General features: G+C 37.3%; 1 protein-coding gene across 2 annotated transcripts in view; it reads right to left on the bottom strand.

Moving 5' to 3' along the window:
• Window positions 1-15842: 15842 nt before the first annotated feature.
• The window catches only part of bmp7b (bone morphogenetic protein 7b), a 60071-nt gene continuing 58167 nt past the window's right edge, over window positions 15843-17746 (bottom strand). For both annotated transcript variants that reach the window (XM_017723563.2, XM_017723564.2), the window contains one exon: window positions 15843-16448. In XM_017723563.2, coding sequence (XP_017579052.1) covers window positions 16299-16448 — 150 coding nt within the window. In that variant the 3' untranslated portion in view covers window positions 15843-16298. The remainder of the gene's footprint in view (window positions 16449-17746) is intronic.

Raw genomic sequence — 17746 nt, 5'->3', positions numbered from 1 at the left:
AGTTTCTTCTATGGAATTGGTGTGATAGAATCTTGGCACATTTTTAGAGTAGCCTGTTTTCACTAGCCTAAGTTGCAGGTTGAATCCATTTGAAAAATGGTTATCGTTGATGAATATGAATAAAAAGGAAATAAATGGATTTAAGGACTGTCTATGTAGTGTTACACACCCAGCCATTATCATGTCTTGGGATGTCTTTAAGACATGTCTAAAGACACATTATGAAGACGTCTTAGGACATCTTGAGGCATGTCTTAAGAAATGAAGACATGTATTTAAGACAAGTCTGTAGACATGGATATTAAGATCTCAAGATGTAGGATGCATAGTGATATTATTTATTTTGATATATATTGTATATTATTTTATAAACACACAAACATTACATACATTAGTTCATACTACAGTTATAAATTCAACAATAAAAGTAATAATAATAATAGGCACATGGTTTCAAGTCTGCAACTTTCTCTACAATGAGCCATTTTATATGAAACCACTAAATTACTTTTTTAACATTGCAATGACAGAATTAAGCCAAGTTTAGAAAAATGTGGAATTCCCCTTTAAATGTTTCTGTTGCATTAGAAAAGCTTAAGGGATCAGTGAAAATTTATTTGTGAGTTCTGATCATGCTCAACATGGTGGTAGTATGAGGGAAGTATTTTGTAATACAGCGTTACTGCAAAATTTAAAAATGTACTTCAGTGCTTTTAAATACCTTTTTATAGTAATTAACCCATAATGATTTAAAAATGGTGTTTTTTTACAATTACTGTTTTACAGTTGCTTTGTTTTTTTAATGCAGGTATCAACTTTTAAAATAATAAGGAGAACAAGAATAATAATAAGTACACAAATTACAATAATGTCATTTAAAGGGGTATGGAAAATCATTATTTTCCAGTTTTGTATTTGCTTGTTAATCTGTTAAGCATTCAAATGATTTACTCTGCAGTCCAAAGCATAGCCCATGAAAAAGCACCCACATAGCTTTCAAAAAATATACATTATAGTTATTATTGTTTTACAACTGTGTATATGCATAGTACAATAGCATCATCCCACCTGATATGTTCTACAGACAAGGAAAAACATGTTAACTGTGTAGAAATCTGAAATATACTGCAATAAATACACAGTTCCAAAACCAATGAATCTTGATTTTAAGGTCTGCTGTTATTCCATATATAAGTTATGCTAAAGTTATTAGCAGCACTTTAGCAGTTATGCTAAAATTATTAACATACCTGAGCCAGGCAATGATCAGTTGTCAAACACTTAATACCACACTCAGATGTGCTGGGAGGTGGAATAAAGCCAAGCTATGAACATTTTATTTGGACATATGTGGACACAGAAAACAGGTAACACATAAGAGCCATAATACCTGAACACTAATATTACTGATATCACACTGCTAATGGCCAAACTCTCCTTTTAGAGTTAAATCCATGGTGAGTGAGAGAACTGTCAGATTCACGGTCCATCCCTTCTTCCTCTGTTTTTTTCTGTGTTAGTCATCTTTGTCAGAGATATGAAGAAAATGCATCTGTTGAAAAATACATTTTAAGACAATAAATTTGAAATTACTTTTGGATCTGCATACACAAGCAGGCTGAATTTAAAGGTGACCTATTATGCTAATTTCCAATGTTCATAATTTTATTTTGGGGGTCTACTATGATATATTTACATGATTCAGTGTTCCAGAAACACATTATTGTTCTCATACTGCAAATCTCTACTCACCCTCTGTCTGAAACACACTGTTAGAGCTCCTGTGTCTTTAAGCCCCTCCTTCCTGATGAGCCCAGTATGCTTTGATAAGTCAGCTTGCTGGTTTGCTGGTTAAGCGCCAGAGTGGTTCCGCCAACATGGTCTCCGGTAGATGCGATGCATTGCGTTGTGTGAGAGCATGCAGAGCTCGCTGGTAGGTGGGCAAGAAGGATTGTGTTATGGGATTACATCATCTTGTAACAAAGGAAAAGGGCTAGGGAACTCTAGCCCTCAGGCAGCTGAGAAAAGTGGTTTCTGTGGGGGAGAGTTTCTCCCTCTGGCATATACTTTCAGCTTTGTATCTTACACACACAAAAAGCTACATAACACACTAAATGAAAGGGAAAGCATTATATGTTCCCTTTATAAGTAGAATATAATGTACAATATACATACTTATACTAAATACTTATATCTAAAATCAACTCGAGCATTTAGTACACAAAGAAATGTGACAAGGCTTTAAATAATACCTATGCATGAATTCCAGTGTGGCACACAACTCACACTCATAGGCAATGTTCAGACAATGATGTTCAGTGCAGTGAAAGCAGCATCAGGATGACGCCACTTGACTAAGAGCACAGTTGAGTGTTGACGATACAGACTGCCACCATACTGGATGAGGCCTAAAGAGAGGATGTTCCTTTGAAGGACTGAAAACAACAAATTTGATTAGATAATTCACAATTCTATTGTTTTCGTCCTCTAACGTGAAGAAATGATAATTTGCTGTTGAGGCAGGTGTGAGCTTAGAACTGATATCTGTATCTGTTAAAAGCTGTGTTAAAGGAGAATTTCACCATTTTTAAGCACAATTCCATCATTAAGATGCAAAAAAGTAGTTTGATACAAAATGTTCCATTGTGGAAAAACTTACAGTCAGAGTTGTTCACAGTGACAGTGACAAGAACCAGATGTTTGAAGAGTTCAATGCCTCTAATCTCTCTCACAGAGAATTATTACATAAAATGATTATAAATAAGAGCTAAACTCCATTACAGCATGTAATGTAATATAAACTGTAGGGCTCTGAGATTTGCATTATTACACATTAAAGCACAGTGAAGAAGTAAATTCATAAATATTGATACAGTATTGGTGATATTGTCATATCGATATTTTGAACACAGCTGTAATGGCAAATAACATATTAATAAATTGAATGAATAAAGCGCAGATATTTGTGTACAGTAACCCAGATTTACTTAAACATTCTGCATTTCTGTATTACCATAAATAGTTTCTGAAATATATTTGTTTGAAATACCTGCCAAATCTAAACATCTGTCTGGCACTCATATTCACATTTTATTTAAAAAATGAAACTTGAATCTCACCAGTTGTTCAGCTCCAGATGATTTCCGATGAGAGACATCTAAAACAAAATGAGGTAAATGCAGCAAAACAATAACAGCAAAGCATAACAATGAACTTAAACACAAAACAAACTGGTCATTTTATATATTTGACTAAAATGTAGCAGAGTAAAATGTAGACTAGCACAGCATCTCACCTGTCTTCCATGGCTGCACTGCTGGGATGAGACAGCTGTCCAGATGTGAAGCTGGGCGGTCACTGTGGTTAAAGTGGTTACTGGGAGCGGTTGCTAAGCGACATCTGACGTAGCCGCCAGGCATAAACAGACAAGCCGTTAACGCTAACTAACTAGCTAGCTAACTACATACTCTAAAGTAACGCTGCTGCCTTCACTCGGTATTTCGACCAAGAAATATAGACCAAAAAATGTTTACTCCAACTATTTGTTAGTGAGGTTGCTTATCTCATTTTGTCACTACTCACCTTTTAATAGCAGAATCTGAGCCTTACAGTTGTAACTCCAGTCGCCGCTCCACTCGATCCAGTCAGTTAAGGTTAGTTCGCTCTGCAGCTGGAAAATCCTTGTTTCTGGGAGCTGAAAACGTCTCCAGGCAGGCGGCGCTGTCTTAGTAAGAAATGTAAGAGACTGTCTAGCACAAAATATGATAAAATATATGCTATGACAAAATATTTTACAGCAAAAAGCTATCATTAATAATAATCGATACAAACATTTATTCCACCAAGACATGTAGTTCTTTAAGTAGTAAGTATGTTGTTACAAAGCTGAATGAGGATGAGAACATTGCTGATGGGGAAGCATTCTAACTTGTTTGTTCATGCACACTGAATTTGTTTGTATGTACTCTGGGCAAATTTAAGAGTGTTAATGCCCTTGGAAGCAAGGCTGGGCATAATGGAAGAGGGGAGAATTTCAGCATGGAGACAGTTTCTCACCAGGAGCTGGACAGACCCCTGGAGAGACAGGAAATAGCCAGAAGAGCGAGAGAGCAATAGAGAGATGTCTAGATGAAATATACACCAATGTACACAAATGTACTCTTAAGGATTAAACTTTTCCCAAAAATAAAAGCCTTCATTTCCCTTTCTTGTAGTAACTTTTATTGTCTGAAATAGCTGCTGGACTGAAAATGAGCCACTCCAAGCCTGTTGTGCCATACTTAATTGCAATGAATCATGAGAAATTTTACTGAGTGCCAGAATGTCTGTAGGTCTCTGAACCCCAACACCTCATGTAAACAATGGTGCAAGCCACAGACTGGAACAGACAGAGCCTGGGCTAGTGTATTCCATTCAACAGCATTCATTTGAGTTTTCCTGGCACTGTAGTAGCTGGTTTGTTTCACCCTGGTGCCCTTGATGAATGAATAGCAAATTATATGGCTTTAGGGGCAGAGGAATTAGCATGTAGTCAGCAGATTTTCATGCAGTATGTGGAGTAATCCAAAAAAAGGAAAGGTTTGTCAAACAAGAATGTCTCTTCCACTGTTTCTTGAAATTTATTAGGTCATGCGTGCTCTGTATTCAGGCCTTATTATTAGTATATTAACCATGTCTTATATGTCATCAATATGGTTTTTTCACACCATTTGAGACTTAGAAGGATCTTGTAGACCTGCTGTCTCTAGATTCCTTTCAGTCATGGCAAGTGCCCATTTGCCCCTATCGGCAAATGTTTTTCCCTCTGTCTGTCTGTCTGTCACGCCTGTCGTATACAGTCGATTATCATACACAATACATTTACACTTTAATTTCTATTACAATTACACATTGCATTTTTGATTCCACTGTAATTAAAATTAGGTTACAGTGGCCATTGGGCAGTTGCTAAATTTTGTCAGTATAAGGTTTTTATGTTTTGAGATGTTTACTGACAGAATTCAGAAACTGTCCTGTGGCTTCTATTATAGGTGCATTTCATGCTAACATGTTTTCCGTTCTTTTCTGTGTAAAAACACATTAAAATTATATTCCATAGTAATCAACAGAATGATCAATGTGGCAGAGCTAAATGAGGCTAAAAAAAAAAAAAACAGTGAAGATTCAACTTTGATCTGCTTTGTGTCTCCTATAGCTGGATTATACTTAAAGATGATTGTTGGTTACCAAGGAAATAAAATGGAACAACAGTCAGTTTCATTTTTAAAGCACAAAACAGAAGGGAAAATCTTGCCCCACTATTCAGACAAGAAGCAGTCTTACCTGGGATAACAAGCTAACATGCCCCCCGATGTATCTTGCATCAATTTGTCATCTAGGTTTACAGAGTTTATCATTTAGAAGAGTCTTTCTAGTCCTTGCATTTTTCAAAATGAATTTTCATTATTAAAAATGTTACATTTTAAAATTTAATGTTGCCCATGTTGACAAGATTGCATTATGTAATGCCTGGAGATTTTTCACATACATACTGGATTCTGATCTGGCGACTGGAAAGGAACACTGAGCTCATTGTCATGTTTGGGAAACCAGTTTGAAATGACTTTGCTTTGTGACAGGGCACATTATCATGCGATGTGAGTCTCTCTTGTTGTAGCCTGTCTACCTCAAGGTTACATGTGTTGTGCATTCTTATTACACAGAAATGTGAATGATGTAAATTGATTTAAAAGTATTATGTTTATTATTTTTTTTATTTTTGTGTTTTTTAATGAAAATATACCTAAACAATATATTTAAAGCAGCAGGCTAAAAGACACCTTCATTTCAAAAGGAAATAATGTTTTTTCCTCTCAAAACCAAATGTACTGTGGGGTATTTTTGCAAGCTGCTTTAACAAAACTCAAATCGGATGGGGGCTACCACCATCATCAACAGATCCAGAGGAATTGACATGTTCATGTGTCTCACCAAATACATGAAATGGAACTGCTATTGATTCCACCATAAAATGCTATTTGTGTCTCTTTCAAGCTGCTTGTAAAGGAGCCATTCAAGGTCTGGCGAAACAAACTGAAAAGATCTTCAGATGGATCACATCGAGCTCTAAATCATAAAGCAATGCTAGATATTGAATCAGTTGAGTACTGTGAGTGTTTAAAAATAAACATCATCTTACTGAAGAATAATGACAAGGAGATGAATGTCTTTTTTACAGGAGATAAAGAAATCTTGAAATGAAATTGTCTTTAAAAACATAACATTTCAGTTTTTGGAATGGAATATCATAGGTTTTTGTGAGCTATGAGTGAGCTATGATCACACTTACAGTAGGTTTTATGACATTCTATACTAAATCCATATGTATTAATAAGTAAAATAGCATCTGCTCTTCTGGGAAGTTTTCTGAGATTTTAGAGTGCATCTGTGGCTATTTTTGCCCATTCATCCAGAAGAGCATTTGTGAGGTCAGACACTGATGTTGGACGAGAGGGCCTGGCTCAAAATCTCCATTCTATTTCATCCTACCATAGTGAGTGAAGCTATGATAAACTACGCAACACTCAATAAAGAAAACGGTCAGGATACATGGACATAAAGTACAGTTGTCCTACACTGCTCAAAAAAATAAAGGGAACACTCAAATAACACATCCTAGATCTGAATGAATGAAATATTCTCATTGAATACTTTGTTCTGTACAAAGTTGAATGTGCTGACAACAAAATCACACAAAAATCATCAATGGAAATCAAATTTATTAACCAATGGAGGCCTGGATTTGGAGTCACACACAAAATTAAAGTGGAAAAACACACTACAGGCTGATCCAACTTTGATGTAATGTCCTTAAAACAAGTCAAAATGAGGCTCAGTATTGTGTGTGGCCTCCACGTGCCTGTATGACCTCCCTACAACGAATGAGCATGCTCCTGATGAGGTGACGGATGGTCTCCTGAGGGATCTCCTCCCAGACCTGGACTACAGCATCCGCCAACTCCTGGACTGTCTGTGGTGCAACGTGGCATTGGTGGATGGAGTGAGACATGATGTCCCAGATGTGCTCAATCGGATTCAGGTCTGGGGAACAGGCGGGCCAGTCCATAGCTTCAATGCCTTCATCTTGCAGCAACTGCTGACACACTCCAGCCACATGAGGTCTAGCATTGTCCTGCATTAGGAGGAACCCAGGGCCAACCGCACCAGCATATGGTCTCACAAGGGGTCTGAGGATCTCATCTCGGTACCTAATGGCAGTCAGGCTACCTCTGGCGAGCACATGGAGGGCTGTGCGGCCCTCCAAAGAAATGCCACCCCACACCATTACTGACCCACTGCCAAACCGGTCATGCTGAAGGATGTTACAGGCAGCAGATCACTCTCCACAGCATCTCCAGACTGTCATGTCTGTCACATGTGCTCAGTGTGAACCTGCTTTCATCTGTGAAGAGCACAGGGCGCCAGTGGCGAATTTGTCAATCCTGGTGTTCTCTGGCAAATGCCAAGCGTCCTGCACGGTGTTGGGCTGTGAGCACAACCCCCATCTGTGGACGTCGGGCCCTCATACCATCCTCATGGAGTCGGTTTCTAACCGTTTGTGCAGACACATGCACATTTGTGGCCTGCTGGAGGTCATTTTGCAGGGCTCTGGCAGTGCTCCTCCTGTTCCTCCTTGCACAAAGGCGGAGGTAGCGGTCCTGCTGCTGGGTTGTTGCCCTCCTACGGCCTCAGGTGTACTGGCCTGTCTCCTGGTAGCGCCTCCAGGCTCTGGACACTATGCTGACAGACACAGCAAACCTTCTTGCCACAGCTCGCATTGATGTGCCATCCTGGATGAGCTGCACTACCTGAGCCACTTGTGTGGGTTGTAGAGTCCGTCTCATGCTACCACGAGTGTGAAAGCACCACCAACATTCAAAAGTAACTAAAACATCAGCCAGAAAGCATAGGTACTGAGAAGTGGTCTGTGGTCCTCACCTGCAGAACCACTCCTTTATTGAGTGTGTCTTGCTAATCGCCAATAATTTCCACCTGTTGTCTATTCCATTTGCACAACAGCATGTGAAACTGATTGCTTCCTAAGTGGACAGTTTGATTTCACAGAAGTTTGATTTACTTGGAATTATATTGGGTTATTTAAGTGTTCCCTTTATTTTTTTGAGCAGTGTATAAAAAATTATAACCTCAATCTTTTTGATGTTAATACACACCGTAGAATGTGAAATACCTTAAAATCCTTGCAATCTCTCATCAAGAGGTGTTATTATTTAACTGTATAATTTTTTGCTGATGCATTTTTGGCAAAGTGGCAAGCCTTGACTCATCCCTGCTTATAAAAGACTTGGCCTTCCCTTGATGCTCCTTTTATACATAGACATGATTGCATTACCTGTTTAAACTGTTTTTTTAACATTTAGCAATGTTTAACAATGTTCTTTGCCCCTGCCCCTGTTGAAATGTGTTGCAATCAGTCAGCAGCAGTTTCAGAATGAACATATATTTACCAAACAACAATTAAGTTGATTAATAAAACATTAAATATTTTGTCTTTGATTTATTCAAAAACACTTCAAAATTATTTATAAATCACTACATTTCATTTATATTTGTATTTTGTCTACTGCCCCAACATTTTTGATTTCTAGTTCGTGGATGAACTGACCTCAAAAATGTTCCATGGGAATAAATAACAGGAATATAGTAATCCAAATGTAATTTTTTAATTAAACCATGGCCATTCAAGAACTGCATTAAATTTATATTTCAACCTATCGTTTGAGGAGAGAAAATAAAGTAAGGGGACATCTTACCATGAGGGGCTTTGTGTCCCGATTTATCTTATGCTTTGTTCAGTTTATGTCTCCCCATACAATAATCTGATTTTCTGCTGCCATCTTAAGAATACAATTAAGATTACTGTTTTAAAATACTCAGACTAGATGGCCAAAAGTACTGCTTTATGCTAAGTTAGAAAACAGAAAAACACTGTTAAATAACAATAAAGACAACCTGTAGGTAATTTACCCACTTTAAAAGGGCCAGGACCTCCTGGCAGGTCCAAACTTAATTTATATACTCATATAACTTAAGAAAACACAATCAGTTTGTATTGTTTTCCAAGTAGTAACAGAACAGTATGCCATGCCGTAACAAGTCTGGTATAGGGGTTAAGAAATAGACAATATTTACAACAAATATACAGCAAAACAATGAAAAAAGTTTTAAGACTGAATATGCCCTGGGTAAACAGTGATCCACTACCATGAGACAGGACATCCAAGGTTAGATCAAACTAAGCTTAAATTTAGAGGGCTAAGCAAGAAATCCTGCTTTGTGAGAAATGCCACACATCTCTGAGATTTGGTACAGAAGACATGAGAAGACCTATCAGGTGATTTCCTACAAAATAAAGATATTCAAATGTTTGTTTTAAGGAACACTTTTCTTGAACATTGTATTTCTGCTCCCTATCTTTTGTTTTAAATGTTGTAATGTCTTTTCTTTTTTAAGCAGTATATAAACTTTCATAATGTATGCTTATTATAAAATGCTATTGTTTGATGTTAAAAAAAGTGTAATATTTACAGATGGAACTGAACAACTGCCCAATAGCCTCTGTTGTAACAACAAGTGATCACTTCTTTCCTGAGCATGGGGAAACTTTAAAATGTTTGTCCATGGTAATTAATGGCTCTGTGCGAGTATGGCTAGGCACGTGCACAGATAGACTCAAGGGGCTTGATGCCCTTGCCCTTTTGCCCTTTTGGTCCGTGTGTACAATATTTGAGTTTGTTATAAAAAAAATGGATTAGTAGTGTGAGCAAAAGTGGAAATAAATAAGAAAAACATCTCAACCTTTAAAAATATACTGTAAAATAAATTATACAATAAGAATGATCATTGTTCAAAAAGGTGATGAAATGGGGAGAGAGATACTTCACCTTCTCTCTTCCAAATAACCTACTGTATTTGCAGGGGGCATGGACTCACTACAATGGCCACACCCAGTCACAATACTCTGGTTTTAGTAGAAGCCCTGCTTAACTGCTATCTCTATTTCATAGATATTTCACAGAGGTGAATGTGTTCAGGTAACATAGTTGAGTGAATACTGACAGACAGAACTAAAATGTACATGTTTCGTAAGCTATAATACATGACTCATGAAAAATAACAATTCAAGCATAAGACATTATACAGAATCACACATTTTATTGCAAAAATTATTTTGAAGTAATTAAAATTCAAAATATTACATTTCAAGATAAAATGTAGTAATGGCTTGGACAAGAATGGAACAATATTGTTGCTTTGTAAATGCTGTAGATTTTTACTTTGCATACATATTTCTAAATGTAATATCAGTTGGACATAAACGGCATCACATTTATAAAAAATCTCTCCAAAAGATGTGCATTAACTCTATTAATTCAGCAGAGGGCAGGCTTTCACTACACTAAACTCACTGAATTACTGCAGTTTCACTTAATTTCTACAAAGAAATGTAATTATTCATATACATTGAGCAAAATAGAAAATTAGTATTGATTATTTTATAATTTCATAGATCAAATAAATCAAATAAATGTTTTGTTTGAGATGGCCTCCTTTTTCATAATATCTTTATTTGATGTAGACTTTCCTGGTTGTTCATATTAATAAAAGTTAGATTGTCACAAGCTGATATGCTTTTTTAAAGTCATGTTTCATGTCTGGCTTTTGTGGATCGACTGTATTGTGAGCTGTAGATGTCTCGCTGTTGGACAAACATGTTTATATGTGCACATATGTCTGTGAAACATCTGTTTCACTTGCTTGCCTTTTGCTGCAAAGCTTAAAACAGCTGAAATGCAGAAATTGCTCACAGCTGGAGACTGATTACTACACACACTGTTCTGTGTCAGAGGATGAAATACATAGCTGCACAATTCTGGACTGGAATTATTCACCATAAGGTATTTTAAACATGCAATTTAAGTAAAAAAAGCTTTGCACTTATTGCATTTATTCATACTAGCCACACTAATGGACTCATTTTTGTTGGAATGTATTTTCTTGAGAAGACAAAACGGGATGGTTGCTGTATGTGTTTAAGTCAAAAGTAAGGTTTTGGGGTGAAGTAATATCTATAGTCTCTCATTCTCCTCATCAGTGTTGTGATTGGCTTGGCAGGATCATGGGAGAATACTTAATAAAAAAACAGCATGCTAAAGAAGAAGTGCACGTTAGTGGTGCTGAAAGATGAGTGCGTTTTGGGGCTGTTAATGGTTTTTCGGGGGTGAGCAGAGGTTAAGAAGGGGAGTGGACGGTCTGCAGGACATGGAAGGGTGATGTGAAGGGGCACCCCTTAGACCCACATTACCACCCCATTAACCTCTGGCCTTGTGCTCAAAGCACTGAAGGTAGGGGGTGTGGTGGGGTTGAGAAAGAGCAGATAACTATGAGAGAGAGACAGATGACTAGAAGGGGCCTCTGAGGGCTTAGTGAGAGACAGAGAGAGAGAGGGAGAGAGAGAGAGAGAGATCATTGGAAATCACAAACAATACTGTAAATAACTTAATTTCTAGTCTTCTATTCTTATCTATATATTTCCCTAAATCATATTTGTTAAGTGCCTTTAAGAGAAAAAAGAAAAAATTTGAGACAGAGAAAAAGCCCGTTAAACAAGAGAATGAGTGACAAAGAGAGGGAGAAACAGAGACAGAGAGAAAGACAGATGAGTAGAAGGAGCTCTCTGAGGGTTTAGACAAAGTGAGAGACAGAGAGAGAAAGAAATACATTTAGAGAGATAGATGGAGAGAGAGAGAAATAAAAAAAACAGTGAGACAGAGAAAGAGAGCAACAGGAGAAGCCACTCTCGGGGCTTAGAGAGAGGGAGAGAACCAGAGAATGAGGATAAGAGAAAGAGAGAGGGAGCAAGGAGCGTGCCCTGTGACCCTGCACACAGACACATGGTCCACATTTGTGGATCTGCGGGTGGTACAGAGCAAGAGCTAATCTGAAACAGCTCCTCTAATAAACAGGATGTAGGAGAGAGAGAGAGAGAGAGAGAGTGAGAGAGGGAAGGAAGGAAGGAAGGAAGGAAAAAAGAGAAATAAAAAGGTAAAAGGGACAGAAGTGAAAAGAACTTGTGAAAAGGTGAAATTGTTTTGAAGAATGGTGGACAGTAAATATCAGCATGCTGCATGACTTTAATGTCTCAATCCACACTCCTGATTCTCTCCATCCTCCTCACAGACTAGTATTTCAGCTGGTCATTGGACTCTTCTTTCTGCCACATTCTCTCCGCTTTACAGATCTTTCTCTTATAAACACACACACATATTCGTTGTGGCACAGCACACTCTTTTAAAGTTGACAAAAAGCTTCTTTTGAATGGAACACAGAAGAAGCACTTTTTGTTCTCTCAAGAACCTTTCAACAGACGCTTCTTTAAAGAATCGTTTTTGTGAAGATCCTTTTAAAGTAAAAAGTGCCACATAATGTATAGGTTTTATATCAATTAAAGTTTTCCAAGAACCTTAAATCAAGCCAGAAAATCTTTAGGAACCTTTTTAAAGAATGTAGTACAAATTTGCTGTGCAATTCAGAGCCAATGGTTCTGTCTCAGCAGCTGTATGTGGAACACAGAGGGGGGAAAGTTGTAATTGAAAACTGAGGAAAGTACCCAGATGGTCAGTGCAGTTAGTAAGTTTTGCAAGTCTCAAATACTTTTAGTTTGAAATATTCTATCAAAGTCCATATTTCACTTTAATGACTGAATGGAATTTGTAAATTCTTGTTTGTTCTTCGTTATTTATTGATATGTATTATTATTATTATTACAAGTAGTAGTATTAGTAGTGGTAGTATATCACTGTTATTACTAAATTACTACTGCATGCAATAGTAATATAGTAGAGAGATCAGTGAGAGAGGTGCAGATCAGTGGAATTTGAGTATTTTAACCATATTTCTGATTCTCTATGATGAAGGTTTATTAAGACATTCAAAACCTCTTCATAGTGCTGAAGATGGAGGGTCTGAACTCAGCACTGTGGCAGTCCTAACTCCAGGTGCAGGTTATATAATCGTCCTAATGCTCAGCTCTCTGTAATAAATACAATGGTACCAAATTAGCTAATTAGCAAATATATTTGGAGTAAACCTGGACTGTCACTTCAAATCAGATAGGAACCAGACTTTCTCCAAAACTGCAGACTATTGGTGACAAGTATCTACCTGGATAAATAAACTTTTGCTTCCTCACAGAAATGCGTGATTACATTAATGCAGCAAAATCTGTTGCAACCTTTGTTTGTTAATTTTATTTTGTATTTTAACATAATTTGTAAACACCTCCTGCCCTTTAAACAATGTTAAAATTGACGATGAATGTACCAGTAGAAACTGTCAAAAATTATCAGGGAAAAAATTCTAATTAACTTTAATTCAAACTTTAATTTAGTTAATTTTAAATTAACTTTTAATTTCCCTGATTTATTTTCCCTGATTTATAGTCACAGGGAACAGTAAACTTTAAATTGACTTATTGGCTATTGGCTGTCCTTCACATATGATAAAAAATATTGAGTGCTCATTAGAATGCTCCTTCATACAATAAATTGTGATGTTATGCCTGCAAGAGCAAGACAATTTGATAACGCATCCTAATGAGTGCCCTTCAAGTGAAGAAAATGTGGTGCAATGCCCTATAAGATGCCCCTGCAATGGTCTAAACTTGAAGTTCCCAATCAGGGCCCATCCAAAGGAATAGGGTATCATGAAGCACCCTCTATGCTGTCTGTACATGACAGTGTCGCAAAGGGTGCCCCTCCAGTGGGTAAAATGTGATGCAGTGTTGTAAAGGGCGTCCCTATATGGGTGAGAATGTGGGGAAGTTCCCTAATGGATGGAGAAAATGTGGTGTGGTGCAATATAGGTGCCCTCACAGTGGGATAAACTTGATGTTCCCTACAGGTGCCTTGCTGATGAAAAATTGCATAATAATTATGTAAGAGTAATTGTGCATTATATGCAAAGTTTATATAAAAAGAATGGAAAATAAATTAAACATTATGAAACACAACTTAAAAACTGTTCCTGCCAACCAGTTAAACACACTCTACCCGTTAAGATTATCTTGACATTAAGATGCTTTTAGGGCAGCTTTTGTCTGTTGTTAACTCTCTCACAGTACCTTTCTCCAACTTGAACAGAGAGAAGAATGCAGCTGGGGATCATCGTTTTGTCAAAGACATTTCGGTGGGAACCCCCATCAAAGCTGTAATTAGTGAGGACCCTGTTCATGTAAACTCATCCCAATTTTAGCACTGCACATTTTACGTTGAGGAAGACGAGGGTTAGTGCAATACACTGGCCACTGATTGAAGTTATTCACAGCACATACACATTGTACATGTATATTGTGTGCCTACATGAGCAAGATTCATCTGTTTAAAAAAAGACTGTTGCTGAGATGATTAGTTGCATCAGGTGTGCTAGAAGCAGGGAAAACACTAAAACATGGGCATCCAGGGTTGAGAAATACTGCCCTAGTGGTATGTATGAGATCTTCCCTTGTCTCATCATATGTTTAATGAGCAAGAGTCATTGTAGGACAGGAAGAAAGTGATCCAAGACTGAAGAGATAGGAGTGACTATGAAGACCACTGTGCATGCTATCCTGTTTAACCCCTCGTAGTGTGAGCTGGTCAGGAGGTCAGCATTGGGGTAAAAACTGCTCAAAGAGAGTAACTGTAAGTGTACAGCCCTGTGCTTATTTGGCCCTTTTTACTGGAGCCGCCTACAGTAAAGCACTATAAGAGACTCTGGCCTGATCCTCCTGCCCACATGCTCTTAATAAATACTGCCCTTCAGATGAAAAGGGAGAATGTTCTCTAACATCCTCTACCTCTGATAGAATGGAATGACTTGATTTAGTAAAGGTGTTTGGATGAACCAGACCATATGCTTATTGTTCCTCACTCACTCTCTCATTCTTTTTCTCTCTTAAAGTCAACTTTAATACAGTGACCTTATGTTTTATACCTTTGTTTAAGAAGTTCTTTAGGAGTTCTCAGGAGTTTAGTGCAACAAGGGGTTTGGGTTCCATTCTGTACAATGTAAATCAGAGCTTCTTTAAAGGAATACTCCAGCACTTCTCAATCTTATCCCAATCTGCACAATCTGTAGTACACAATCCATTACCACATATAATATGTTTTATACATTTCCCTACATTAAAAAAGAATTAAAAAGTAAATGTTTTTGAGCCAACTGGCTTTTTGTAATACTAAAAATCAAAACGGATGAAATTGAACCAAACAGCTGAAATTGAACTTTAAGCTGATTTACCTCCGTAGTCTAAGAAAAGAGCTGTTTGGGTCTGAGGCTGGAAGCTCAGGAGGCTGAGCTATTCCAACATTTTACTTCTTTTCAAAAAAGTGGTCCAAACTCATTCTACTAGCAAAAAAACACTTTCATTATAACTGTAAAGCACAGGCCTTCTCTTTACATTCAAGATGTGGTTTTTAGATGGAGTTTGTTTGGTATTTCCACAGAAATACTGTAGTTGGTTAAACAGAGACAGTATAAAAGTACCCTGGATCTTTACAAAAGAGTTTAAGCATTAAATCTATTTTTCAAAAATGCTTCAACCTTTTGGGAAAAGGGCCCCTAGCTGTTAAAACACAAAAAAGGAATAAATGAGGAGAATGCTGCAGACTTCACAAAACATCTGAACACGTTGTCTCCTTTGTTATGGTTGATCTCTTTTAGAGCACATCTATAAATCCTTCATCTTCACTACAAGCATGTTTATCAGTGTAATAAAGAAAAAGAACAGACTTGGAGAGCAGGCATGTGTTTTGACTCCATGTTCAAAAATCAAGAAAAAATAAATACACTTTGTTTCTTTCATTGAAAAACTATTTACACAGTAGAAAGCACAAGGAACTTGATTGTGTATGCGTGTGTGTGTGTATGTGTGTGCAGTTGTGTTGGAACATTTAATTCCATTACAAACATCTGTTCCACATTTTTTGACATTTTAAATGTAATTTAAAAATTTAAAAACGGATCTCTTAACTTTAGTTCATGGGTTTAAAAGCACAAAAAATAAGTTCTTTTGAGCTGCCGAACTGATAAGAAATAATGCAAAAGAGGGCCATTTAGCTCAGCATGTGGACATGCACGTCTGGCATTTCTGAATCTGTGCAAGTGTTGTATGTTAATGCGTTTCTGTACGTTTGTGTGTTTGTTTGTGTGTTTGTTTGTGTGTGTGAGTAACAGACAGAATGAGAGACAGAGACTGGAGTCTAGTGGCAGCCACAGGCTCTAACCACCATGTTGCGATATTTCTTCAGAATGACATTGGAGCTGTCATCGAAGTACAACACAGAGATGGCGTGTAGTTGTGTGGGGGCACAACACGGCTTGGGAACTACTTCTGGGTTAATGAAGTGAACCTGAGGAAGGGGAAAAGGTGAAATATCAGGGGTCAATAATATATCAGCCAGGGCTTGTGTAGATTGTATTTTTAATCACATTTAAGCTGTGTTACAAAACCTAGGCTGCAGCTTAGAAAGGTGGGTCCTTGTTCATAGTACACAATCCAGTGTTTACCAAGGCTGTTTTTTTATGTTATTTGGTTTAAAATCAGCACAAAAATTTGATGAAGAAAATACTGCTGATGTGAATGACAGTAATCTGGCAAGTGAAACAATGATACAAATGATAATAATAAACAATGATACGAATGATAAAATGATAATGTGGTAAGCAAAACTTTCAGTTTCAGTTAAACTGCAAGCTAAAACCCATTGAAGTCACTGAAAACAGTTACATTTCACACTCTGCATTAAATTTTCACCATGTTAAGCCCTATTCAAGCTGGACTGGTTTTATCTATGGAGGTGCTGTAATTTGAGTGATTGAATGAGACTTGGGATATTAATCCATATGAATCTGCAGGGTCTACAAGTCTGATAAGTAATAATTCTGGAGTGAATTACCGTCTATAATTTAAAAATAGTCCTGTTCGAATTTACATTACAGTAATCTAGTAAGAAAACCAGGTAATAGAATTTTTTTTCAATTTTTTGCAATCTAAAGAGAAGATAAGATATACAACTAAATAATACTTTTTACTGGCCTTTGTAAACAATGTGTACGTGTTTTCATCTGTTGGCATTTCTGTTTAGACGTTAGCATAAAGGGCTGCGGAACACAGAAGACTGTGAAGGACACTCATCTTTCAAGTATCATACATGGAAATGGTCTAAATGTAGGCTTGGTTGTATTTTAAGGGCCCTTTTGATCGGAACAGACTTTCTACATTCACGTTACGAAGTGAAGTGGCACAAATCCAATTTTTTACCCTATTGTGACTCAGGTCTGATGTTTTCAGGGCTGTGTGGACGAACAAATCTGAACTTTTCAAATCCGACCTGAGCCACTTTCATATGTGGTCCTAGATCAGATATGTATCTGATTAATGGCCATGTGACCTTAATGAGAACGCTCAGATCGGAATTCATGCACTTTTTTCCCACTACATATGTGCCATCATTCAACGTTTCCATGGCAGCAGCCGAACAGAATTTAAAGCCTGTGAGCAGTGGAAAAGCAGCTCATCTTACTTTTTTCTGCTTCGTCTCGCTCTAATAATGAACAGCTGAGAGACGTTCAGAGTTCATTATCTTCACAGCGAAGGCTCATCCTACACATTAGTTTGCTGATGATGCATGTGATGCATTCACGTGAT

Source organism: Pygocentrus nattereri, chromosome 9, assembly GCF_015220715.1.
Source record: "Pygocentrus nattereri isolate fPygNat1 chromosome 9, fPygNat1.pri, whole genome shotgun sequence".
Classification (NCBI taxonomy): domain Eukaryota; kingdom Metazoa; phylum Chordata; class Actinopteri; order Characiformes; family Serrasalmidae; genus Pygocentrus; species Pygocentrus nattereri.
Note: the sequence above shows the minus strand (reverse complement) of the source record. Positions and strands in the feature narration are given on the sequence as shown.